The following is a 20,475-nucleotide window of genomic DNA, read 5'->3' as shown; positions in this document are numbered from 1 at the left end:
ACATATTAAATGAGGCTGCAGCCAGGATTAGTTTGCCAGCCCTGGAGCCACAGAGTAGCCAGCGGTGGTATGGATTTCTTGTACCTGAGCGTCAAATTTGGCTTCTTTAGTGACTTTCTGAGGTTGAGCATTCATAGTAAAGAACAATGAAAGGGAACAGCAAGCGTTCTTGGGGTGCAGCCCTCCAGCACCCTGAGGTGCTCAGTACTCCTTGAGTGTGGCGTCTGCTGCTCACCACAGTGGCAGAGACCTTGTCCCAGGTAGAGGGTGCTGCTCTGAAGTACAGATCTGTGCTTTCTATCCCCCACTGGGGGCCGTCTGGGCAGGGTCTGGGTTTTTGGCCGTTACCTCAAAGGCTGCTTGGAATGTCCTAACACAAGTCTGCTGGTGACCTATAGGGGCGCATCGGCTGCGTGCACTCTTAGGGGAGCAGCTGGTGGGTGACAGTAGGTATCAGCAGTTTTCTGCTGTGTCTGCACCCTGTACTCTTTGACGGTGACCAACATAGTTCCGCACTGACACAGGATAATGAAAGTCTTCACTGCAACCCTCATTCACTTGTGTCTCAACAACACAAGGGAAACCCTAGCCTTCAAGTACCAGCACTGACACACAGGTCTGCCCACCTTGACCTGCCAGTGAAGTGGGTAGTTCCTGCACACTTGTCCCCAAGGCCTATGGTCTGTGGCCTCAGCCTGGCAGGCACCTCTCGTGAAGCAGCAGAATCACCTGACTCAGGGAGGCCAGCGAGTGATGTCCACTGGTGCTGGCATGGATGGGTGCCCTGGTATTTGGAGAGGTGCTGTGGACCCTAGTGCCCTTCCTGGAAAGACTGGAAATACCTAGCTACTCTGGGACTAGAACTGGGTCAGACCTCCTCTCCCTCCCCACTGTGACCTTGAGCAAAGCTCTGAACCTCTCTGACCATTTCTTCCCATAAGGTGGGAGTGACCACCTCTCCCCTGGAGCATGTGTGGGAACAGCATCTGCGAGACCCGTGGCTGCTGTGCTAGGAGAGCGTTCTAGGTAGCGAAGGCCTCTGCACTACGCAAGAAGATGGGTGAACAAGGGGGTTCCTGGGAGGAGGCATGGGGACACGGGCATCGGTGAGGAGGCCTAGGGACTGGGTAGAGCCAAAGGCTGTACCCTCCCTGGTCGTAAAGGATGTCTCTGCTGCCCCACCCTCCTAAGGGCTACCCCTGGAGCTCCCCCTTCCAGGTCCAGCAGCCTCAACACTCCCTGCAGAGACTCCCTGCCAGGAGGCAAGCTGCAGATCACTAAACTGAAACCCTTTATTTTTTTTATGTATTTAGTACAGGGTCTACAGGGCCTCACTGCGTAGATCAGACTTGTAGTGATTCTCTTGTTTTCAGCTTCCCAAGCGCTGGGATTAGACGTGCACTACCACACCCAATCTTTTTTTTTTTTTTTTTAATTTTATTTATTTGTAGAGGGGGGCAGCTCAGCCCACCAGGGGGCGGTGCTGGCTGGCATGTGGTGCTGGGGAAGTGAACCGCGGTCCCTGTGCTTTTAGTTTGTTCTAAGTAGGTGCTTTAGACCACTGAGCCATCTCACCAGCCCCCCGACCACACCCAATCTTAATTGCCCTCTCAGCACACTCCGGGGGCAGGGCTGGTACGGCACACTGGCTGCTGCCTCTGCCTAAGCAGGTGCTTTAGTCTGCTGAGCTATCTGGCCGGCCCTGAAACCTTTACAAAGAAAAAATGCCTCTGCACATGCCTGTCATTTTAGGGTAAAGCTCATTAAACAAAACTCTTTGAAAGGGACAAGATGTCATTTAGATGTTACAAGAGCAACTCAACCACTTCCAGGCCAGGGTGGGAGTTCCTGAGGTGGTGGTGCTGGTTTTCCCGGGGAGGCCACCCTCCAGCGTGTCCCTCAGGAGTGCAGGGCTTGCAGAGGGTCAGCCCCTACCTTCTGCCAAACACCACTGATCTCTCCCAGGGTGCCAAGCCAGGGCTCAGCCTGGAAACAGTGCGGAGGGCTGCCTAAGGTCCTGGAATGAGGTCCTGCCTTTTCAAATGACTGTCAAGACAAGCCCACCCCGACCTCTTCCTGTGCGGGGTCCTGTCTCCTAGCTACAGGTCTGCCTGTGGCCCTTGCCAATTTCAGGACTCCACCATAGCCCCTGACCCCATATCCCCCAGCAGGGCCCCATAGGCAGCTTCCAGTCAGGCCTCAGGACAGCACTAGTGAATGGATGAACCCCAGCCAGAGTGGCTTTTCCAGGAGCCTGGTACCTTCCATATCAGGCAAGAGTGGCTTCAAAGGGCACTGACCGATGGTACGAGGCTCTGGGTCCCCACAGTGCACACGTGCTTGTTCCTCCCCCAGCCCAGGCCAGGCCAGGGGTGGGGGCTGAGTCCCCAGAGAGCTTGGTGCCAAGCTCAGGACCCTGCTGTCCCCAGCGTGCTGCTACTGCCGCATGCACAGATGGAGCCGAGGCCCGTGGTTCCTGGCTGCAGGCTTTGTACCTAACCGGAGACAATCTGGGGAGGTGTCAGAAGGAGGGAATTTTAAGTGGGAGGCATGCGTGCCTGTGAAGGTGGGAGAGGAGGTAAGGCGAGACCTGCACTAGGTGCTGGACAGCACCTTTGCTGCAGTCGCATGGTGGGGTTCTTGTGGAATCCTTGGCTGCTAAGATTCGGGTGCAGCCCAGGGTTCATGGGCCGGAGCTTGGTCTCCAGTGTGGGAAGGGGCTGGATCCTTAAGAGATGGAGCCTAGTGCTTGGTCCTTGGCACACTGCCCTTGGGCGGGACTGAGGGGTGTGTGTGTTGGGGGGGAGTTTTCTCAAGAGTGAGCTGTTGGGAAAGCCTGGCCGCTGTCGCTCCCTCCTGCCATGATGCCATCTGCTGTTAACAGAAGCCAAGCAATGGTCTCACTGTGGAGCTTCAGTGTATAATAAAGCTTAACTTAAGACAACTTTAGGCATTTAGTATAGTGATGAAACCCGGACTGATACTCCATCAAACTAACGTGTGGCCCCCTCTCCAGGCCCAGTGATGAGCACCATCCAGAAGTAAAAGCTGATGGCTATGTGGACAACCTTGCAGAGGCTGTGGACCTGCTGCTGCAGCATCTGGACAAGTGACAGGCCTGCAGAGAGGGCTCAGCCCCTTCCACCACTGCCCCTGACCTCCTCGCCTGGCACGGGCAGGTGAGGGCAGTTCCAGGCTGCCTTGACCCTGGGCCGGAACCAGCCAGGCCCCCTCCCAGCCTGCCAGGCACAGGTCTGTCCCCAGGGTGAGGTCCAGGAGGTGGCTCAGATCAGCAGGCCTCCAGAGAATGACCCGAGTCCTCACCTGCCCCCAGCAGGATGCAGTCATTGAGTTGCCCACCGCCTCTTCACACCCAAGTGTCCGGCTCAAGAGCCTGAGAAGGCCCAGGGCTCCATGTCCACACACCTCGCACCCCCAGCCAAGCCAGCCTCCCCTGCTCAGGGGAGTGGCTGATGAGCCCTCGCCCTCCCCGGAAATAAGATGCCCCCTTCCAGAGCCACAGTCCCCAGCTCCGTCCTCAAGGCTGCAGGCACAGAAAGCACGCGGGAGCCCGCCCAGGGTAGCCTGTGTCACGCCTGTGTGTACAGGAGAAACCAATGGCTCAATAAACTTGGCCATGGGCCAGCAGCCTTCGACCTGGCTTTGACTGTTACAAAGGACCCCGTGGGGTGTGGGAAAGGGACCTGGCAGGGTGTCAAACACTGTCCCTGCTCCTGCCATGTGCTGGTGCCACTGAATGTCAGAGGGGCAGGGGTATGACCACTTATCTGATCTCTGTTTAACAGGTAAGGAAACTGAGGCCCAGGGGGGACTGAGCCACTCTCAGCCTCACCTGGGAAAAGTCAGACCGGGGCACACACTGGCACTGCCTTCCCCTATTAGTTCATTTTTCATTATTTCAGCAGAATAACTGAGGCGGGCTAACTTTAAAAAGACAGGGTTATTTAGTTCACTTTTGGAGACAAAGGGCATACATAGCCCCTGGATCAGCTGGGCATCGGCTCCTGGTGGCACGTTGGCACAGGAACACAGCAGGAGGTCAGGTGGGGAAGAAAGAAGCCAGAGTCAGGGTACAAGTTCCCTTTCCAGGGCACATACCCAGCTGACCTACTGCTCTCCGACTAGACTCCATCTAGGCCCTGGCAGCTCCTGCCACCCTGACTAGTCAGGCCGTCAGTGTGTGAACCTTTGAGAGAACTCCCTTAGACCACATCTCAACCACAGCGCTTCACTAGGGAGGCCCCAATGGCTAAGAGCATTTTTCAGACCCAAGCTGTGGAGCCTCTGTACCCCACCTCACTCCTCACCCCTTTCAGCTTTAAAGTCAGCGTGTTGAATGGTTGCCTTGACTGCTGTTTTTCTCCAAAGCCGCCGAGAAATCTCAGGAAGCAGCTTTCCATGAAAGAAGTCAGGCCCTCTGTAACAGGGCTTCTGTTGAACCAAGCAGGCAGTGATAAAGGACTAGACCCTGAAGCCAGAGTCCCCATGGCTCACTAGCCATGAGGTGACAAGGGTCTTGCGGACATGCTGGCCACTATTGTCAGGATTAGGAGGAAACAGTGGCCAGGTCTTTTCATCAAGGCGTGAGGCCACCAGCCAAGCTGGTGTCACTGGCATCTGAGGGAAGGCCTTTGGCCTCTCAGATGTGAAATACACAGATGGCTGCTCTTTGACGGAGCCCCCATCATAGCCTGTTAGGACAGGAGCATGTGCAGGTCCCGGATGTGGCCGCCAGCACAGCTGCAGAGCGATGCAATGGTACTGTGTGCTGTGAGTCTGTTTTCCCGTTGTCTTCCATTTTTAAGTGGCCTTCCTTCCTAGCTCCCCTTCGCAAGTGTGTGCAGTCAGGGCCACCTGCATGGAGGAAGGACGCTGGTCTCCAAGATAAACCGAGATGACTCCTCTTGAAGAGTTGCTTTGGTGCAATGTGTACGCTCCGCCTTTCACTTGGCAGAGAACACTGCTCTCCGAGCTACAGCAGGCTTAGTGAAGTAGATGCTGTCATTCTTCCCATTTTACAGATGACCTGAGGCACAGGAGATACCATGACTTACCTGTCCAAGGGCCATCGAGCAGTAAGGGACTGATTGGAGAGCCAAATCAAGATCTGGTCCTGCATTCCTTTCTCTTTTAGTCTTTCTGGAAGGCTCCCCTACCGTGGCCCTGGCTGCTGCTGACCCTGTGTTGTGTCCTGTGGCAGATGGTTAGGCAGGTGGACAGGCTCCTGCATGTTCGGCTTAGAGCAGAGGTGGTGATGCAGGAGGGACTGACATGTGGCATGCCTCCAGGGGGCTCCAGGGCATCCCAGCATGATTCCTGAGAGCTCCAGCTTTCCCTCAGATGATAAATATATTGGGTGCTTGGTGGGTTTTTTTTCCTTTAATTTTGATTTGTTTTTTGATTATAGAAGCAATACATACACTATTGTATGAAATTTAACAGAAAAATATAAAAAACCAAACTCCATTCAAGGTCTGGCCTCTGCCCTGACTGGCACATTTCCTCTCAGCCTCTGGACAGTGCTGGCGTTCAGTGTGGTGGGGGTGGCATTGCTTCTGTCATGGAAGCCCATGAGGGTTGTGATCCCTATGTACAGACAAGGGGTCTGCCTGCCGCCGGGGCCCCGTCAGATGCACCTGTGAGCCAGCCTGGCTTGGGGACTGTGATGGGATGAGCCCCACACCTGGGCCTGACAGCAGAACAGCAGGTGGAGCTGCTGCCCAGGGAGCTCCACAGCCTGTCAGGGAGCTGTGTCCTGGTTTTACCAAACCTCCTGGGCAGAGGATGCAGCTGTGGGGCGAATGCACCAGGGCAGAGGGCTGGAGAGCCATCTGGGGTAGAGGTAACGGGCTCCTCTGTGCCCTCCCCTCAGGCAGGTAACACAGGGGCCCACACTGGGCTTTATAGAAACCTCCCTTGGCCTCTGCCCCTCCAGGCATGCACCCGATATGCAAGGCAGAGGAGGGGCTAAGATCAGTGGATTGCTGGCCCTGGCTGTGGCAGAGCTGCAGAGGGATGGGGCCCACTGCATCCTAGTAGCCTCGCTTCACCTTTGTTTGAGCAAGGTGCTCATAGACCTTATGTAATATAGGATCTGCTGTTGGAAACAGCCCAGAAAGCAAAGCACTCCAGGGCTCACTCCGAGAGGCTCCTCAGGCCTTAGCAGCTGGTTGAGGCAAAAACTCTAAAGGACAGATTTTTATAACAAAGGATGGGTTACAGAAATGGAGTATACCTCCCTACAGCTATGCTTGGGGCTGCTGACCCTGTCCTTCCCGAGCTTTGTTCCCGGGGAACCTAGTTTGAAGGGCCAGGAAGCAGACTGTGTATGGCCCATACTAAGCTGAGCTGTTTGTGCTGGTGTCCTCATAGCCCAGGAAGTGGAGGTTGGCCCTATGCTGGAGATAGAGGCCCTAAGATGGTTTGTGTCTAGTTCTCCCCCTACAGCCTCATGCGCAGTCCTGCGGTGGGCTTCTGGAGTTTGTGATTCATTCATGATTCAATGCTGGGATTGTGGGTGTGAGTGCTACACAGGCCCTGGGGCGGACGGCAGTAAATGGGAGGTTGAGAGGCTTGCTAGCAGCTGCTATTCCTTGTTTCCTCTTGTTGATTTCGCTGTTTTCTGCTGCCGTGAACTGCTGCCCTCTTCCATGCCCACTCTGTTTGGAGCCAGCCATATGGACTGAAACCTCTGCTAACTGTGAGGTAAGTAAACTTTTCCTTCCTTAATTCTGGGTGTATTCTGTCTCAGCAACCAGAGAAAAATAAGACAAAGCCCTAGAGCTGGCAGGCCAGCCTGGGCCACCCACCTTCTGGGCTGTCCTGGTGGCCTTCCAGCTCCAGGTCAGGCTGGTTACTTCTCTGTAGCAAGACGAGGAGTGCGATGCACACAGCCCTGCCTCTGACCAAGGCTGAAGCTGAGCCCACCAGCTCTCAGGAGCCTCCTCCGCCACTCCCGCCCACAGGTGACGCAAGCGTCTCCGTCCTTCAGGGAAGCCTGTCTCCAGCTCTGTGACAAAGACTGTGACATCTGTGCTTCCCCAAGCCTAGAGGGCAGAGGGCAGAGGGGAGGAGGACCTGCCAGTTCACCGTGTCCAACAGAAACCACAAAGCCATACCCCAGTAACTGGGTATTGAACCAGGAAGCTTTATTTACACAGTAAAAGTAACAAGCAAATTCCTGAGACTAGAGCGGCTCTAGTGCAAGACAGTCATGGCCTGCGTGGGAGGGCAGGATGTGGAGGGCAGCGGTGGTAGGACCGACCCAGGGCCTCGGTGCAGACTGCTGGACTCTAGCAGGACCTGGCAGAGCACTACCCTGGCTGCTGCTGCGACTCCTGAAGCTCTGTGCGGCGACACTGCAGGGGTGCGGGAGCAATACACATAACCCTAGTGTGGCCTACGTGTTGTCTGTCCCCCAGCTCCCAACGTTGCCCCCACGCACCGACAGCTCAATTCATTTGCCAACAAACTATGCTAGGTCAGACTATCCTACCTCGGCTACAAGAGCTCCACTTGGGGCTGCAGCTTGTTAAGCCTTTCTCATCTCTCTTAAGCAGTTTTCTCTGGCGCCAGTGGGAGGGGTTTGGTCAGCAGCATGGCTGTGGCAAGGTGCAGCATCACCACCTACTTGGGCAGAGCCCCAGGGGTTCAGCTTCCATCCCATGGCCACCAGGGACATGTGGGGCACAGGCCTGAGCATGTGCTTTAGCTGCGGTGGGAGCTTGCTCGGGCAGACACGCCCCTTGGGAGTGTCAGAGCATCACACTCCTCTGCACTGGGAGCCCCATCTCAAAATTGGTTTTTATTTTTATGTGGCCTTTTCCTTAAGTTTTCATTCAGCGTACAAATTCAAAACCTTTTCTGATACAAAAGTGGTACTGAAAAGTAAAGCTTTCTCAGAATGAAAATCCCCATGTATGACAAGAACAAGATCCCTGGGGCCTGGACATGAGTGTTTCCTGAGCTCTGGGCCAGGCTGTGGCCTCCACTGCCCGAGAATAAGGCAAGAGGGTTTGCAGTCATGTAAACGCTGGGCTGCGGCCCCGGCACCTTAACGGAAGGCAGCTCCTGTCCAGTGGCTTCCAGAGAGCATGGGGACGCCATGTGTCAGGAAACCCCTCTTCCTCCTTTGCACTCACTCCTCCAGGCCTCCAGCCATGTGGCTGGCCTGACTTAGCCTACTCTCCAAGACCTCAACCTTCTCAGCCTCCACCCAGGGCAGGACTCACAGTCAGACCCGAGAAGGCAAGGCTTCGGCTGCCAACGCCAGCTCAGGCTACCACGCTGGTGAGGGTGAGCCCACCTCCTGGGTGCTCCTCCCGCCCAGGAGTACCAAAGCAGAGTCCTGGGGCCAGCAGAGGGGGCACAGAATGGTGTGGCCACCGAAAAGTCAGTGGGCCACCTCCTCGATGAGGCCCGCTCTGTCCAATCTAAACCACAAAGTGAACTGGGGGTCATTTCTTTCTGGAACCAGAATGGACACCATCTTATCCCTCAGGTGCCCTGCTGTGTCCACGAGTATTAGTGGGATCAGAACAGTTAAAAGGGCCTGTGAGGCTGCAGAGGGCCAAATGCCACATGGGCCTGGGCATCTGTCCTGAAGTGCCCCGGGCAGGGGGAGGTGAAGAGGACGGGGCTGTGGCTCAGTGAGCCCCAGTGGCTGTCCTTCCACCACATGGTAGGGGATAGGGTCTGAGGACAGGTCACCCACACTAGAGCGCTGACACACCTGCCAGCAGGTACCTCCTATCCCAGCCCTTAGGAATGGTAGCTGTTGGCTGCTGGCCCCACCGAGAGGACCTGATGGAAGCCTACCTCTGTCCCACCCCTGGTATGACCACACCAGGTACCAGAACCCCCACCCTGTTTTTCTGGGGGACAGGCACTGACATGTGTTGGCCACATGCTCTCAACTACCTTCCTCTTCCTCTAGACTTGCTCTGAGAAGACAGGGCCTCCACCATCCGCAGGCAGGACTGAGGTACCACATCTTTGTCTGCCCAGCGCTGCCTGCACTGTGGTTTGGCTTTTCAGGCCTCCAGTAGGAGCCACGGCAAACTGAGCTGCACCAGGTCCCCCCACAAACTGTGCCAGGCACAGTGCTCTGCTACCCCACCCCGAGGCTGTCCACGTGGCCACTGGGGGCCATGTAGATGGGGCTTCCTGCAAGCACCTTCTGGCTGATTTTAAAGAACTGCCAGCTACAAATCAGAACCAGAGCCACTACCCCTCTGGTGTAATAAAATGTGAAGGTTTAAAATTAAAGTTTTTCAACCAGGTTTTTTCTTGGAGAAAGGTGAGAAGCATTTGGACCCACCTGCAGAAGTGAGGCGCTCACAGGTCCATGGAAGGGAAGCAAAGCAAAGTGACTGTGAAAGTGTCCTGATCACACCTCAGCGAAAGCAGAACACACCAGAGATGCTCAGCCTCATGGGAACGCGAGCCATTCATAGGCAAGCGCACTTGCTATTGTTCCTAGAAGATGCCAAGTTTGCTAAAAGCCAGATTCCCAGAGCATGGAGCCTTGTGATGTGTGTGAGGTGGGCTGGGGGCTCCTGAGCACATAGCCGGAGGGAGGGCTGTGCCAGGGGAGGGGCTGGTGGCTGCACTGCCTTAGGCAGACAACACCCAGGACGGCTCCCTCCGCAGACAGGGCTGCATGTCTTGCAGGGAACAGTGTACTCTGACTAAAGCCCGGTGCCCGTGAACACTGGAGAGCCTGGGGATGCTGCAGGGAGTGCAAAGGCCCTCCCTGGCCCCCAAGAACCGCCCCAGACATTCTTCACCCGGGAAGCCTGCACAGGGCCTGGACTTGTGCACCTGCTCACATTCCTTTTAGGAAGTCGCCCTTCTGTCACGACATCTCTTCACTCGCCTGCATGAACCAAGCTCGTGATTCAGGGGCTGGTGCACCATGGAGATGGCTGCCATTGCCAGCAGCCTGGCAGCCCCTCCCAGGGCATGGGGGAGCAGGTGCTCCGTGACCTCGAGGGGCAAGTGGCTCTGCCTTTCAGCCGACAGGTCCACCAAGCATCTGCCAGATGCAGATGGCCTCCAACACGACTGAGTCATTTCCTGGCACAAGTCTAGACCCAGGCTGACCCTCTGAGAGGACCACACCAGCGCCCCCATGCAGGATTAAGGCCAAATGGTTCTGCTGTTACGACAGAAGGCGTGTTCCCCAAGCCTTCCCAGGAGCAGAGGCCTGGGAAAAAAGGCACAGAATAAACGGAATGAAAGACTGGGGCCGGCTCCGAGCGAACCTGAGGGGGCCAGCAGGGCCCAGACACGGCCCAAGGGACCTGGCCCTGAGCCCCACCACCACATCCCCACTGAGGGGTCCAATGTGGGCTTAGCCCTGCCGGGAATAACTGCCAACATCCCACAAGGAACAAGGCAGAAAAGAACAAACGAAAAAGCTGCTCTGTGGGCTACAGTAGTTCCGTGGACCTGCTGGCTGATGTGCTGGGCAGCTGGTGAGCAGCTGAGGTGGCCCACTATGGGCCCGGCCCAACCAGCTTTCATGGAGCCAGAGAACAATTCCCTGGGGTACCCCTGCAAGTGTCCATATAGGGCCCAAAGGGAAGCAGCCCCAGCTTGGACCAGGGCCCCGACCCCTCAGTTGTTCTCTATCTGCTCAATGTCCAACTCGCCATCCAGGGAGCAGAGGCTGTTCCCAGTGGCTCCACAGTCCCTCCAGGCTGGGGCCAGCTCCCCCTTTCTGCCACAGTCCTCATCCAGGGTGTAGCCGTCTGACTCCTCACAGGACAGGTCCTCCTGGCAGATGAGGCGATGGTCATCAAAGGAGGGGGGGAAAGGCTCAGGGACTGGGGTCCCAGCAGGGGTCCTGCCCCCTGGGCTGGAAGCTGAGAGCAAGGTGGCCCAGGACCGAGTGCTGCTGGTGTGGACAGCGAAGGGGCTCTGGGGGCTGTAGTCCTCCGTCCCTGTGCTCAGGCAGCTGAGGCTGCTGAAGGTCTGACAATTCTGTGAAAGGGCAGACACACAGGTTACTAAAAGGGCCACGCTCTCTCCCGAAGTCACGCACCCAAAACAACTGACCCAGAGCCTTGCTGGTACTTGGTCTTCCAGGTTGTACTCATGAGGAAGCACTGTGGCCGGCCAACCCTGTGCTAATTAGAAATGCAAAACTCAGCTCCTCACCTACTTGACTGTCAAAGAGCAAAAAGGTAAATGACCAGCTTGGGGAAGCTGCAGCGAAGCAGACCCACACTACTTCCTGTCCACCTCTCAGAAGGACGGCCTTCAATGTAGCCATTCCACACCGTCCCTCTGCATCTGGGCCTGGCTCCAGGACCCTCATTGCCTGGGTCCTTGATGTACAATGATGCAGTACTTGCATGGAACCCAGGCATATTCTCATATTCTTTAATCTCTGGGTTACTTGCGATGCCTATTACAAGGTAAATGCTATGAATATTACATTATTTAGGGAATAGTGGTAAGAAAAGGAAGTTACACGTGTTTAGTATGGATGCTTTTTCTGAATTTTTTTCAATCCAAGTTGGCTGAAGTTAAGGCTATAGAACCCATGCAAGCCCATCCAAATGTACTAGGATTTTTACTTTGAGGATAATTTAAGGTATGTGTAGAAATTCACTAATGTGAGTATTTGGCAGGTGTTTTGCACGTGTTCAACGCATGATCTACCCCTGAGCTACACTACCAGCCCTTACATAAATATTCCCAGTCATTCTAAAAACAGAGTAGCTCAAGTCCCCACACAAGGATGGCTAGCTGCAGTGTATACTTCCAGGCCTGATCTGTGTGCCACCACCCCAAACAGGGAACAGTGAGCTTGGCATGCGCACACAAAGCAGTGTCCCCATGAGAAGAGGTCTGAGTTAAATGGAAACATCCCTGGCTGCACTGCTGTACACGGGGCCACACTGCCCACGCCACCCACTTCCAGTGACTGGCCAGGGAGAGACAGGCTGGGTTTCTGCTTGTGTTCCTGTGTGCACTGATGCCCTGAGCCTGGGGCACATCAGAACTACCCAAGGAGCCAGGTGTCTGTGAGTTCTAGGCCCTGTCTGGAGATGCAGATGTCGAGTCTACAGGGCTGTGGCCTGGGCTTCCCACAGACACTGCGTGGGAGGGGCATCCCCACTGACGCACCAGAGGAGCCCCGGCTCCAGGCTGCTTCTGCTTTCTCACAGGGCCCTGGGAGGCCCCAGAGAGAACATGGCTGTATGAGAGCTTCCCTGCTTGCCCGCACTGCTCTGAGGCCTACCAAGCCGCAGCTGCGGCTTGCACACAGCTTCAAGGCTGTGCAGGCCAGCGCTCCTTGGAGCCGCCCGCCGAAGAGGGCACAGGTCTGCCAGTGCACAGGTGGGTGCAGATACCCAGCAGCCCTCAAGGTGGACAAATCTGGGCCCTCTCCAAGCCAGATGCTTAGTGTAGCAGCAGACAGGACAAAGGCTATGGCAGTGCAGGTACTCATGGTGCAGGCCCAGCCCTAGACATCCTGACAAGGAAGAGCTGTACACAGACCAAGGGACAGGAACTACAGCCTTTGCTTTCTCTGCAGCCGGGACCTGGAGCACCTGTGTCTCGGGCCCCACACACCCACCAATGCCATGAGCACAGACCTGTCTGTCCCAAGGGCCCTGATCCTTTCAAAGGCTGTAGTGTGTGTGTGTGTGTGTGTGTGTGTGTGTGTGACTTTGAAATAAAAATGACCACTGGCTGTCAACAGCAAATGAGCTGCTGGAAGAGGCTCAGCAGATAGAAAATAAAAGGCGGAAGCTGGCTGTGCCTGCTGGGGTTGTGCTCATCGTTCGTGAACACTCCACAGAGGAAATCTACCTGCTCTTGGAACTTTCTAACTCCATGAGAAAGGGAAAGGCTCAGGGACAGCACTAGGACCTAGCAGAGAGGGACCAGGCCACCAATTCAACCAGAGATGCTACCCCAGACCACAGAGGCCCCAGAGCTTGCTGTGAGCCCCACCCTGGGCTGTGCCAGGATTCAGGGCATCCCCCGTGTGCCCAGACCACATTCCTTCTCCCACTGGAGAAACACTCCCAGGTCAGCATTTTCCAAAGGTGAATCTGACACCCGGCATGGCAGAGGCCCCAGATGCCTAGAAGGATGGATCTCTGTGGTTCCTTCTGCCCCTCAGCCACTCTCTTGAGCAGCTAAGCAGGGTGGCACACAAGAAAGAGAAGAAGGCCCAGCCTGCATGTCAAGCTGTGTGTGCCTGGGCCAGGCTATCCTGGATGAGCAGGCCTAGGGTGAGGCCAGGACAAGCCAGGACTCGGAAGCCACAGGGGAAGACCTACCCTTTCCTCTCCCTGGCCACGCTGCCTGTTCCCTGCCTGAGCAGATGTGTAAGAAGAAACACCAAGTCCAGCCTAAGCCCAAGTGTCTCAAGTAACAGACTCTGGCAGGCACAGCGGCCAGAGGTTCCTGGGAAGGCCATGTCTGTAGTGCACCTGCTTCCTGCGGGATACAGGCACAGGGAAAGGGGAGCTGGGTTCAAGTGAACCCTAACCAGAAAGTGCCCATGCTCAGAGCTTGAGGTTGTGCCCGCATTCTCATTCCTGCTGCAGCTATTGCCCTGCACGATCTTGTCTGGAACATGGCCCAAAGTGCAGTGGGGAGGTCCTGACTTCATGGCCAATGTGGTGGCCTGGACACTCTGAATGTGTGCATCTGCATCAGTGCACGAGTACTACAAGGTGGGCCTTGGGCGGTGCTTGGCCCACGAGAGGAGAGCTCTCGTGCATGGCATTAGTGCTCTGATGGAAGGCCAGTGGGCGCTCCTGTGCCCCTCTGCCCTGTGAGGACACAGCCAGAGGGCACCATCTGTGAAGAACAGGCCCTCACAGGCTTGGAACCTGCTGCAGGCTTCCTGGCCCCTGGAACTAAGAAATAAATTCTGTATTCCCTAACTTGCCCACTCTAAGCCCTAAGCCTTGCGACAGCCTGCAGCAAGGTGCTGCGGGCTCCTTTCTTCTCCATCCTAGAGGGGCCCGCAGGTTATTATAGGTGCAGCCTTGGCCCCACATGGCACAGTGGCTTCAGACAAGACTTCCTAACCTCCAGGCTTAGGGCTGTGCATCAGATAAGGGTGGCCCAGGGCTCTGCAGGGCCACCCTTGCCCAAGCTATGTGGAATAATTGGGTCCTTTTTGCTTTGTAGCAAGTAAAAAGCTGTAAGATTTAGTTGGTAAATTTTGTCATAAGCAAATCATGAATGCCACTGGACACCTCTACCCCAGGACCCACTCCTCAAAGGCACCTGTTTCTTGGCTGTGAATCCAGGTGTCACCTTGAATGTTCTGTTGAATCAAAACTCAGCTATTTTAGCCACAGTGAAAACCAAAAGCCATCACAATGCCCCAGCTGGTGGCACACCCCACCTGCTCAGAGGAATGTGGCTGCCACAATGGGGCAGCTGTGTGCTTTGCCCAGAGTGCCCTGGTGAGTAGATGCCCAGAGCGCACCCACATCCGGTCCTGCAGCTGCCTGGGCCCACCATGCCCTCAGGCAGAGTCCTGCCCAGCGTCTGCAACAGCTCAGACCGTTCCCACTGAGAGCACTGCATGGGCCTGCTAGAGACCTGGAGGCCTGTATGCCCTCAGAAATGTCTGGAGAAAGCGAAGAACGTCAAAGTACAAATCATCACATGAATATATCATTCCAAGGTGAAACAGCTGCTCCAGGACAAACTGTCCCCCATTTGCCAACTTCTGTTCTCTTGGGATGCAGTCCTGGCCCTGGGATGGGGCGCCTACTCAGGCAGAGGCCTGCCTGCCAAGGTAACAAAGCACCTGAATTGTCCATGTGGCCCCAGGCTAATGGGCAGAGACAGTGACAGGCTCCTAGCATCTGTAAAGGCAACAACAGCAGCTTGTTGTGTAGGGTGACTTAAGAAAAAGGCCCCTGGGCTGGAGAAATAGCTCAGTGGCATAAGCACCGGCCTGGCAAGTGCAAGGTCCCAAGTTTGACCCCTGGGACTGCATGCCATGCCAGCCTCGGAACTGGGCATGGTGTAGCACGTCTATAATCCCAGTGCTGAGGAGGCTGAGACAAGAGGATTACTATAAGCCCAAGCTGTGTAGCAAGACCCTGCATGAAAAAAAAAAAAAAACAAAGCTCCACTACACCAGGGTTTTCCCACCACATCCTCCTCAGCTCCAGCTAGCCACAACAGAGGTCATGGTCACTCCCTCGATACCCACCTCAGAAGCTGCCTGTGGCTTCCCAGCCAGAAGCAATGTCCCTTCTTCTTTAGGGTCTTTCTATGGAGATAACTACTTTAGTACCCTCCTGGGTGGGAGGTCTGGTTGGGTCATGGGCACAGAGCCAAAGGGGCCTTTCCTTTCAAGGTACGAGCTGAAAACCAAATCCCTGTCCCCCCAAACATTAACTGAACAGACACTCTTCCCCCTCCTGCTGCCCACGGAGGGTCCCTCGCCTGCTCAGCCAGACCTGCTAGTGCTGCCTTCCCTAGGCAGCAGGGGAGCTTGCAGACAGGGCTCCCCTGAGCTGCAGAATGGGTCATGAGGCAGGGGGAAACCCCAGGGCTCCCCCATTACTGCTGCTTGGGGGCCAAGAGGCCCCCACATTCAGGAGCCCTGCCCCACCTGCAGAAGCGGACATCTGGGGACAAGGACAGCTGGCAGAGATGTGTTTGAAAGCAGACGATGCAATTCCCTGGGTCCTGGTTTCTCCTAACAGGGCTGTTCTCATCTCCTGAGCCCATGGCCTTGAGAAGACAGCAAGGCACGCAGACTCAGGAGCCTGGAGAATCAGGTGCTACTGTGTAGGGCTGCTAAGGAGTAAGGAGCAGACAGAGGGAAACTGGGTATTGATGGTGCCCCAGGCAGATTAATCCCTCAGCCCCCAGAACCCCCACTCTGCTGGCTGCGGACAGCTCATAGCTACCCCTTCCAGAACTGCTCTGGACTGGAAAGCCTAGGGTCATACTTGGCTACAGCCTGGATCAGGCCCCAGGTGCCAGCCACACTCCCGGGCGCCAGGCTGAGGCCCAGCTTCACAGCCTCCCCTTGGGCTCCTCCTGGGAGCCTCCCTCCACCAACCACTCACCGCAGCCCCAGCTCCAGTCCTACTTCTCGGGGCTGGATGGGGGACATCAGCCAAGCACTGCACGTCACACCTGCTTGTCAGAGCTAGAGCTCAGGAGTCCTGGCTGCTAGGGACGCTGCTCCTTAAGTAGCCAGTGCCCTAAGCACAGTGCCCATAGGAGACTTCCTCTTGGCAGCTGACTGACACACTATCTCCCCAGGGATATATGTGCTGCCCTTTCAGACAAGAAGTCCCCAAACTCTGTGGCCTCCGGTGTCTCTCTTCAGTGCTACCCTCTTTTTTTTGGTGGGGGGTTCTGGGGATTGAACTCAGGACCTGAGCTTTCCAGGCAGGAGCTTACGCCACTGAGCTCTCTCCCCAGCCTATCCTCCTCTTTGTAATCCAATTTTATGGACTTACTTTGTCTCCTGGGCCTCAGGGAGCCACCTCAAATTACTCAAGAAACTGGGACATCAACAGGCCCAGCAGGGCAGTGAGCCTGGCCTCAGGCTTTGCCTGAATGAGGCATTTCCTCCAGACACTTGCGGGAGAACAGAACCGTGCAAGTATTAAGAAAACACTAGGCCACACTAGGCCGTGAGAGTGGACAGCCGGCACGAGGAGCGCGGGGAATGTTCTCAGTCTCATTTGTGCTGCTGCTGCTGGCATGGAAACAACCAGGACAGCAGAGCATGTGGTTTTTTATGGGTATGTTCTGTTTTGTTTTGTTATTTGTTTTTAACTATTTTTGAAAAGGAAAAAGGCACAGACATATTTTTGGCCTAGCTTTAATCTATCTTTGGTAAATCTGAATTTTGTTTGAAGGTTGTACCCTTTCATGAAGGCAGCTGCTGCCCCTACTCCTGGGGCCAGAGATGTTAGGGAAGGGCTCCTCTGCTAGAGGCTGTCCCGCCTGGGGCTTGGTCCAGGGTCAGGCAGGTGAGAGGAGTGGAGAGAAAGAGGGAAAAATGGGAGGGAGGAAAGGGGAGACGGTGCCTGTGCTTGAAAGCCCCAGCAGGTCTCTCCTCGGCTGGGGCTGTCTGCCCAGGCTCTGTAAGCCTCCTCCTCTCGGCAGCTTGGCTTCACATCTGCCACAGCTGGAAGCACTGCCCAGGCCGATCGGGCGCGTGCTCACCCAGGTCCATGTCGGCACCCACTTAATAAAGGGACAGCGTGACACTCAGCCTATTTCTGTGCATTGCTCACCTCTGGGCCCTTGAAAGTCTGAATCGTGTCCTTACCCTCTGCAGTAAGGAAAATGCTGGCTACAAAACGCAGACAGGGAAATCTGGTGGTCAAGGCCTGAAAAAAAGGCCAGCAGGGGCTCCAGGCAGGACCCAGCGCCCTGCTGATCTTTTTTTTTTTTTTTAATTTTATTTATTTATGTGTGTGTGTGTGTGGCCAGTTCAGCCCACCAGGGAGCGGGGCTGGCTGGCATGTGGTACTGGGGGATTGAACTGTGGTCCCTGTGCTTTGCTAAGCTTGTTCTAAGTAGGTGCTTTAGACCACTGAGCCATCTCACCAGCCCCCCTGCTGATCTTCCCAGATCACAGGTTCTTGAAGCAAAGGCCCAGTGAGGGCCAGAAAATGCCTGCCAAGCTGAGGCTGGGATTGCATCTTAAGCTCACCTCTGCGGAAGCTGACACGTGTGCTTGGAAGGACTGTGACCTTCTCCTAGGAGCCACGTGGGTGGGGGACTGACTAGAAAGACTTACCGCTCAGGCTGGCTCTTCTCACACAAGGTAACAGAGGGTCAGGAAGGTTTGCTCCAAATCGCTGATATCACCTCTAGTTCTGAGAGGCCCAGGTGGTGCTAGAGCCAGGTGTGCTGTGTTGCTACAAGACCAAGCCACCTGGACAGTCACCTTGGGAAGACAAGCCCCCAGCTCAGGGACCCCCCCTAGGGACTCACAGCTGTTCCCTGGTGCCTCTCAGGACACCCACCCATGCTGCTCCAGGCACCCTTCCTGTCACATTATATTACACATCCTGCCTTTGGGGAGGCTGAGGGCGGGCCTAGCTGGAGACAAACTAGGAGGAAAATGACCCATGGCCCCTGGAAGCTGGGGTGATCATTCCGGGGCCTCCAAAGGCCAAGTAAAGGGCCTGCAACCCCAGCCTGCCATCTCTGTCCCAAGACCTGGTATACTCTGCTGTCACTGGTAACCCAATGGGCTGCCAGGAAAGGAGGCTCTTCATAACTGGGTGCACAAAAATCAATTCAGCTGGACTAGAACTCTATAAAGTGATCACAGAGTGGTGCCCAAAGGGCCAAACCGTCTCCGTAAGCCCACCACTTCCCCAGCACTGCCCCATGTGCTCTGGCTCCTTCCACAGCCAGCCTCAGCCATGTGAATGAACTTTCCTCTGCAGCCACTCTGCTTAGGCCACTTTCCTTGCTTGGGCTACCCAGGCCCACATGACCTTATTCCCTGGCAAGCTCCCACCCACTAAACCCAGCTTTGTGTACTCCCTTTGGAAGCAGGCCTCTCGCTCCTCTGTGTGCCCTGCTACCTGGCCCCACTGACAGGCTCCAGCACTGGCTCAGGGCTGCTGGGCCTACAGCCTTGGGTGCAGTGGGTGGAACAGGCCTTGGAGGCCCAGGCTCCCACAGCCCACAGGATGCGCTTAGCCAGAGGCTGCTCCTCTGCTGGTGCCCACAGCCCATGGTGGTGGGCGCTGTTTCTGCACCAGGCCCTGACGGCAGATGGTCTGCCTGAACAGTGAGGGCACAGACACCAAAGGCGAAGGGCTTCCTGGCGCTCTCACACTTGGGAAACAAACACTTTGTTTCTGTGGCATGCATTCTGGCCAGCACACACTCAGGACGGAGTTGGTGAAACCACTTCGCTTGCAGCTTGGTGTGAAGAGACCTAACAAAAGTCAAGGGACCTTTCCAAAGCACACAGGGTTCTGGCACAGGGCCAAAACTAATGCAGCCCGAGCCCACAGGGCAGCCTCAACCAACAGCCTGTCAGGAAGGGCACCGCAGCAGCACGGAGGGGCACAGAGTTGGGTTCCAGGCTCCAGAAGGGGCTGGGGATCAGCTGCCTGGAGCTGGATGTTCCAGGGGCCCTATCACCGACCAGGACACAGAACCGCTGAACACTGGGGCCCTCCCACCTCTGCCCCAGGAGCCTGCGTCTCCATTCCAGATAACTGGCTTCTGTGAAGGACATGCAGAGAAAAGGAATGCTTATTGGGAAAGACAGCAAACCAGCACCTGGTTCAACCACCTCATTTTCCAGATGGGCAGACTGAGGCCACGGGAGGCGATGAGATTTGTACCAAGTCGCACAGCTAACAGACCTTGTAACTCCCAGGCCGTGCTCAGGAGAGCACACAGGCCTCAGGCCGGATTAGGGGTGGAAGAGGCTGGCATCCCGCTGGGAGCTTCATGTATCACTCAGCTTCTGAGCCTCAATTTCTCATTCAGAAGAGGCTAGTCAGAGCCCCAGACTTGTTTGGAGATTAAAGGAATGAAGCCCACCTGTGGAGGGTGCTGGTCAACCTGAGCCTCTACCTCCCCAGTCTCTCCATGGCTCCGGCTCCCTGTGCACACGGCACTGGATGGAAAGGGGTCTAGGAGCCTGGCTCCTGGTACAGAATGCATACTCAGCTGCCCTAGTTTATAACAAAAACAGGCTCTCAAGAGCAAAGAAGCATGCCAGCAACACAAAAGACCAGTATCTAGGAAGAAATGTATAAGAACTCACACAACTGATAAAACCCTGAAGAAACAGCGAAGTGGAACTGAACACACAGACATCATCCTGTGTCATCGATGCAAAGTTAGCCTGACAGAGTGTCAGTTCTTCCCAAATTAATTCAGAAGTCCAATAAAATCCCAATCTAAGATAGCAAAGCATTCTTCATCCCATGATCTTAAGACAAGCTGCTTTGTTTCAACTTTTTAATAAGCAAGATTAGTCATCAAAGCTCTGTAAAGAAAAATAAAGAAAACCTAGACCTACCAGACAGACCTATACCACAGAATAGGTTAAAACTTAGTATAACGCCTTAATAATTAACACAGGTATAAAGGGTCTAATGAAATAGGAGACCAGTGAAATAAGAGAACGCTCTAAAATAGACTCAGTTTATTATAAAGATGGAATCTCAAAGCGGAGGAAAAGATAAAATGTTTAATACATCGTCTCCAGACAAATGGGTCCTAATTTTTTTTTTAAAGGAGGATGTCTGCACATTTATACCATACGTAGGCTAAGTGCCTCAGAACCAGAGATTGCAATATGAAACTATAAAACCACTAGCAGGAAAGACAGGAGAATTCTGTCATCATCTCAGGATAGAAAGGCCTTTCTAAAACTCCAAATCCAGAGCTATAAAAGTAATAATAAGGGGCCGAGGAGATGGCTCAGTGAATAGGCACTTCCCT

The 20,475-nt window shown here is 55.1% G+C and overlaps 2 protein-coding genes across 4 annotated transcripts in view; one reads left to right on the top strand and one right to left on the bottom strand.

Moving 5' to 3' along the window:
* The window catches only part of Lhpp (phospholysine phosphohistidine inorganic pyrophosphate phosphatase), a 158,017-nt gene extending 154,361 nt beyond the window's left edge, over positions 1 to 3,656 (top strand). The window contains exon 7 of the mRNA XM_004625590.2: positions 3,017 to 3,656. Coding sequence (XP_004625647.1) covers positions 3,017 to 3,113 — 97 coding nt within the window. The 3' untranslated portion in view covers positions 3,114 to 3,656. The remainder of the gene's footprint in view (positions 1 to 3,016) is intronic.
* Positions 3,657 to 8,840: 5,184 nt separating this feature from the next.
* Fam53b (family with sequence similarity 53 member B) overlaps positions 8,841 to 20,475 on the bottom strand; it is a 123,308-nt gene continuing 111,673 nt past the window's right edge. For all 3 annotated transcript variants that reach the window (XM_023708906.1, XM_023708908.1, XM_023708907.1), the window contains one exon: positions 8,841 to 11,007. In XM_023708906.1, coding sequence (XP_023564674.1) covers positions 10,642 to 11,007 — 366 coding nt within the window. In that variant the 3' untranslated portion in view covers positions 8,841 to 10,641. The remainder of the gene's footprint in view (positions 11,008 to 20,475) is intronic.

The sequence above is a fragment of the Octodon degus genome, unplaced genomic scaffold (genome assembly GCF_000260255.1).
Source record: "Octodon degus isolate 3935 unplaced genomic scaffold, OctDeg1.0 scaffold00010, whole genome shotgun sequence".
Taxonomy (NCBI): Eukaryota; Metazoa; Chordata; class Mammalia; order Rodentia; family Octodontidae; genus Octodon; species Octodon degus.
This window is presented reverse-complemented; position numbering and strand designations above follow the sequence as displayed.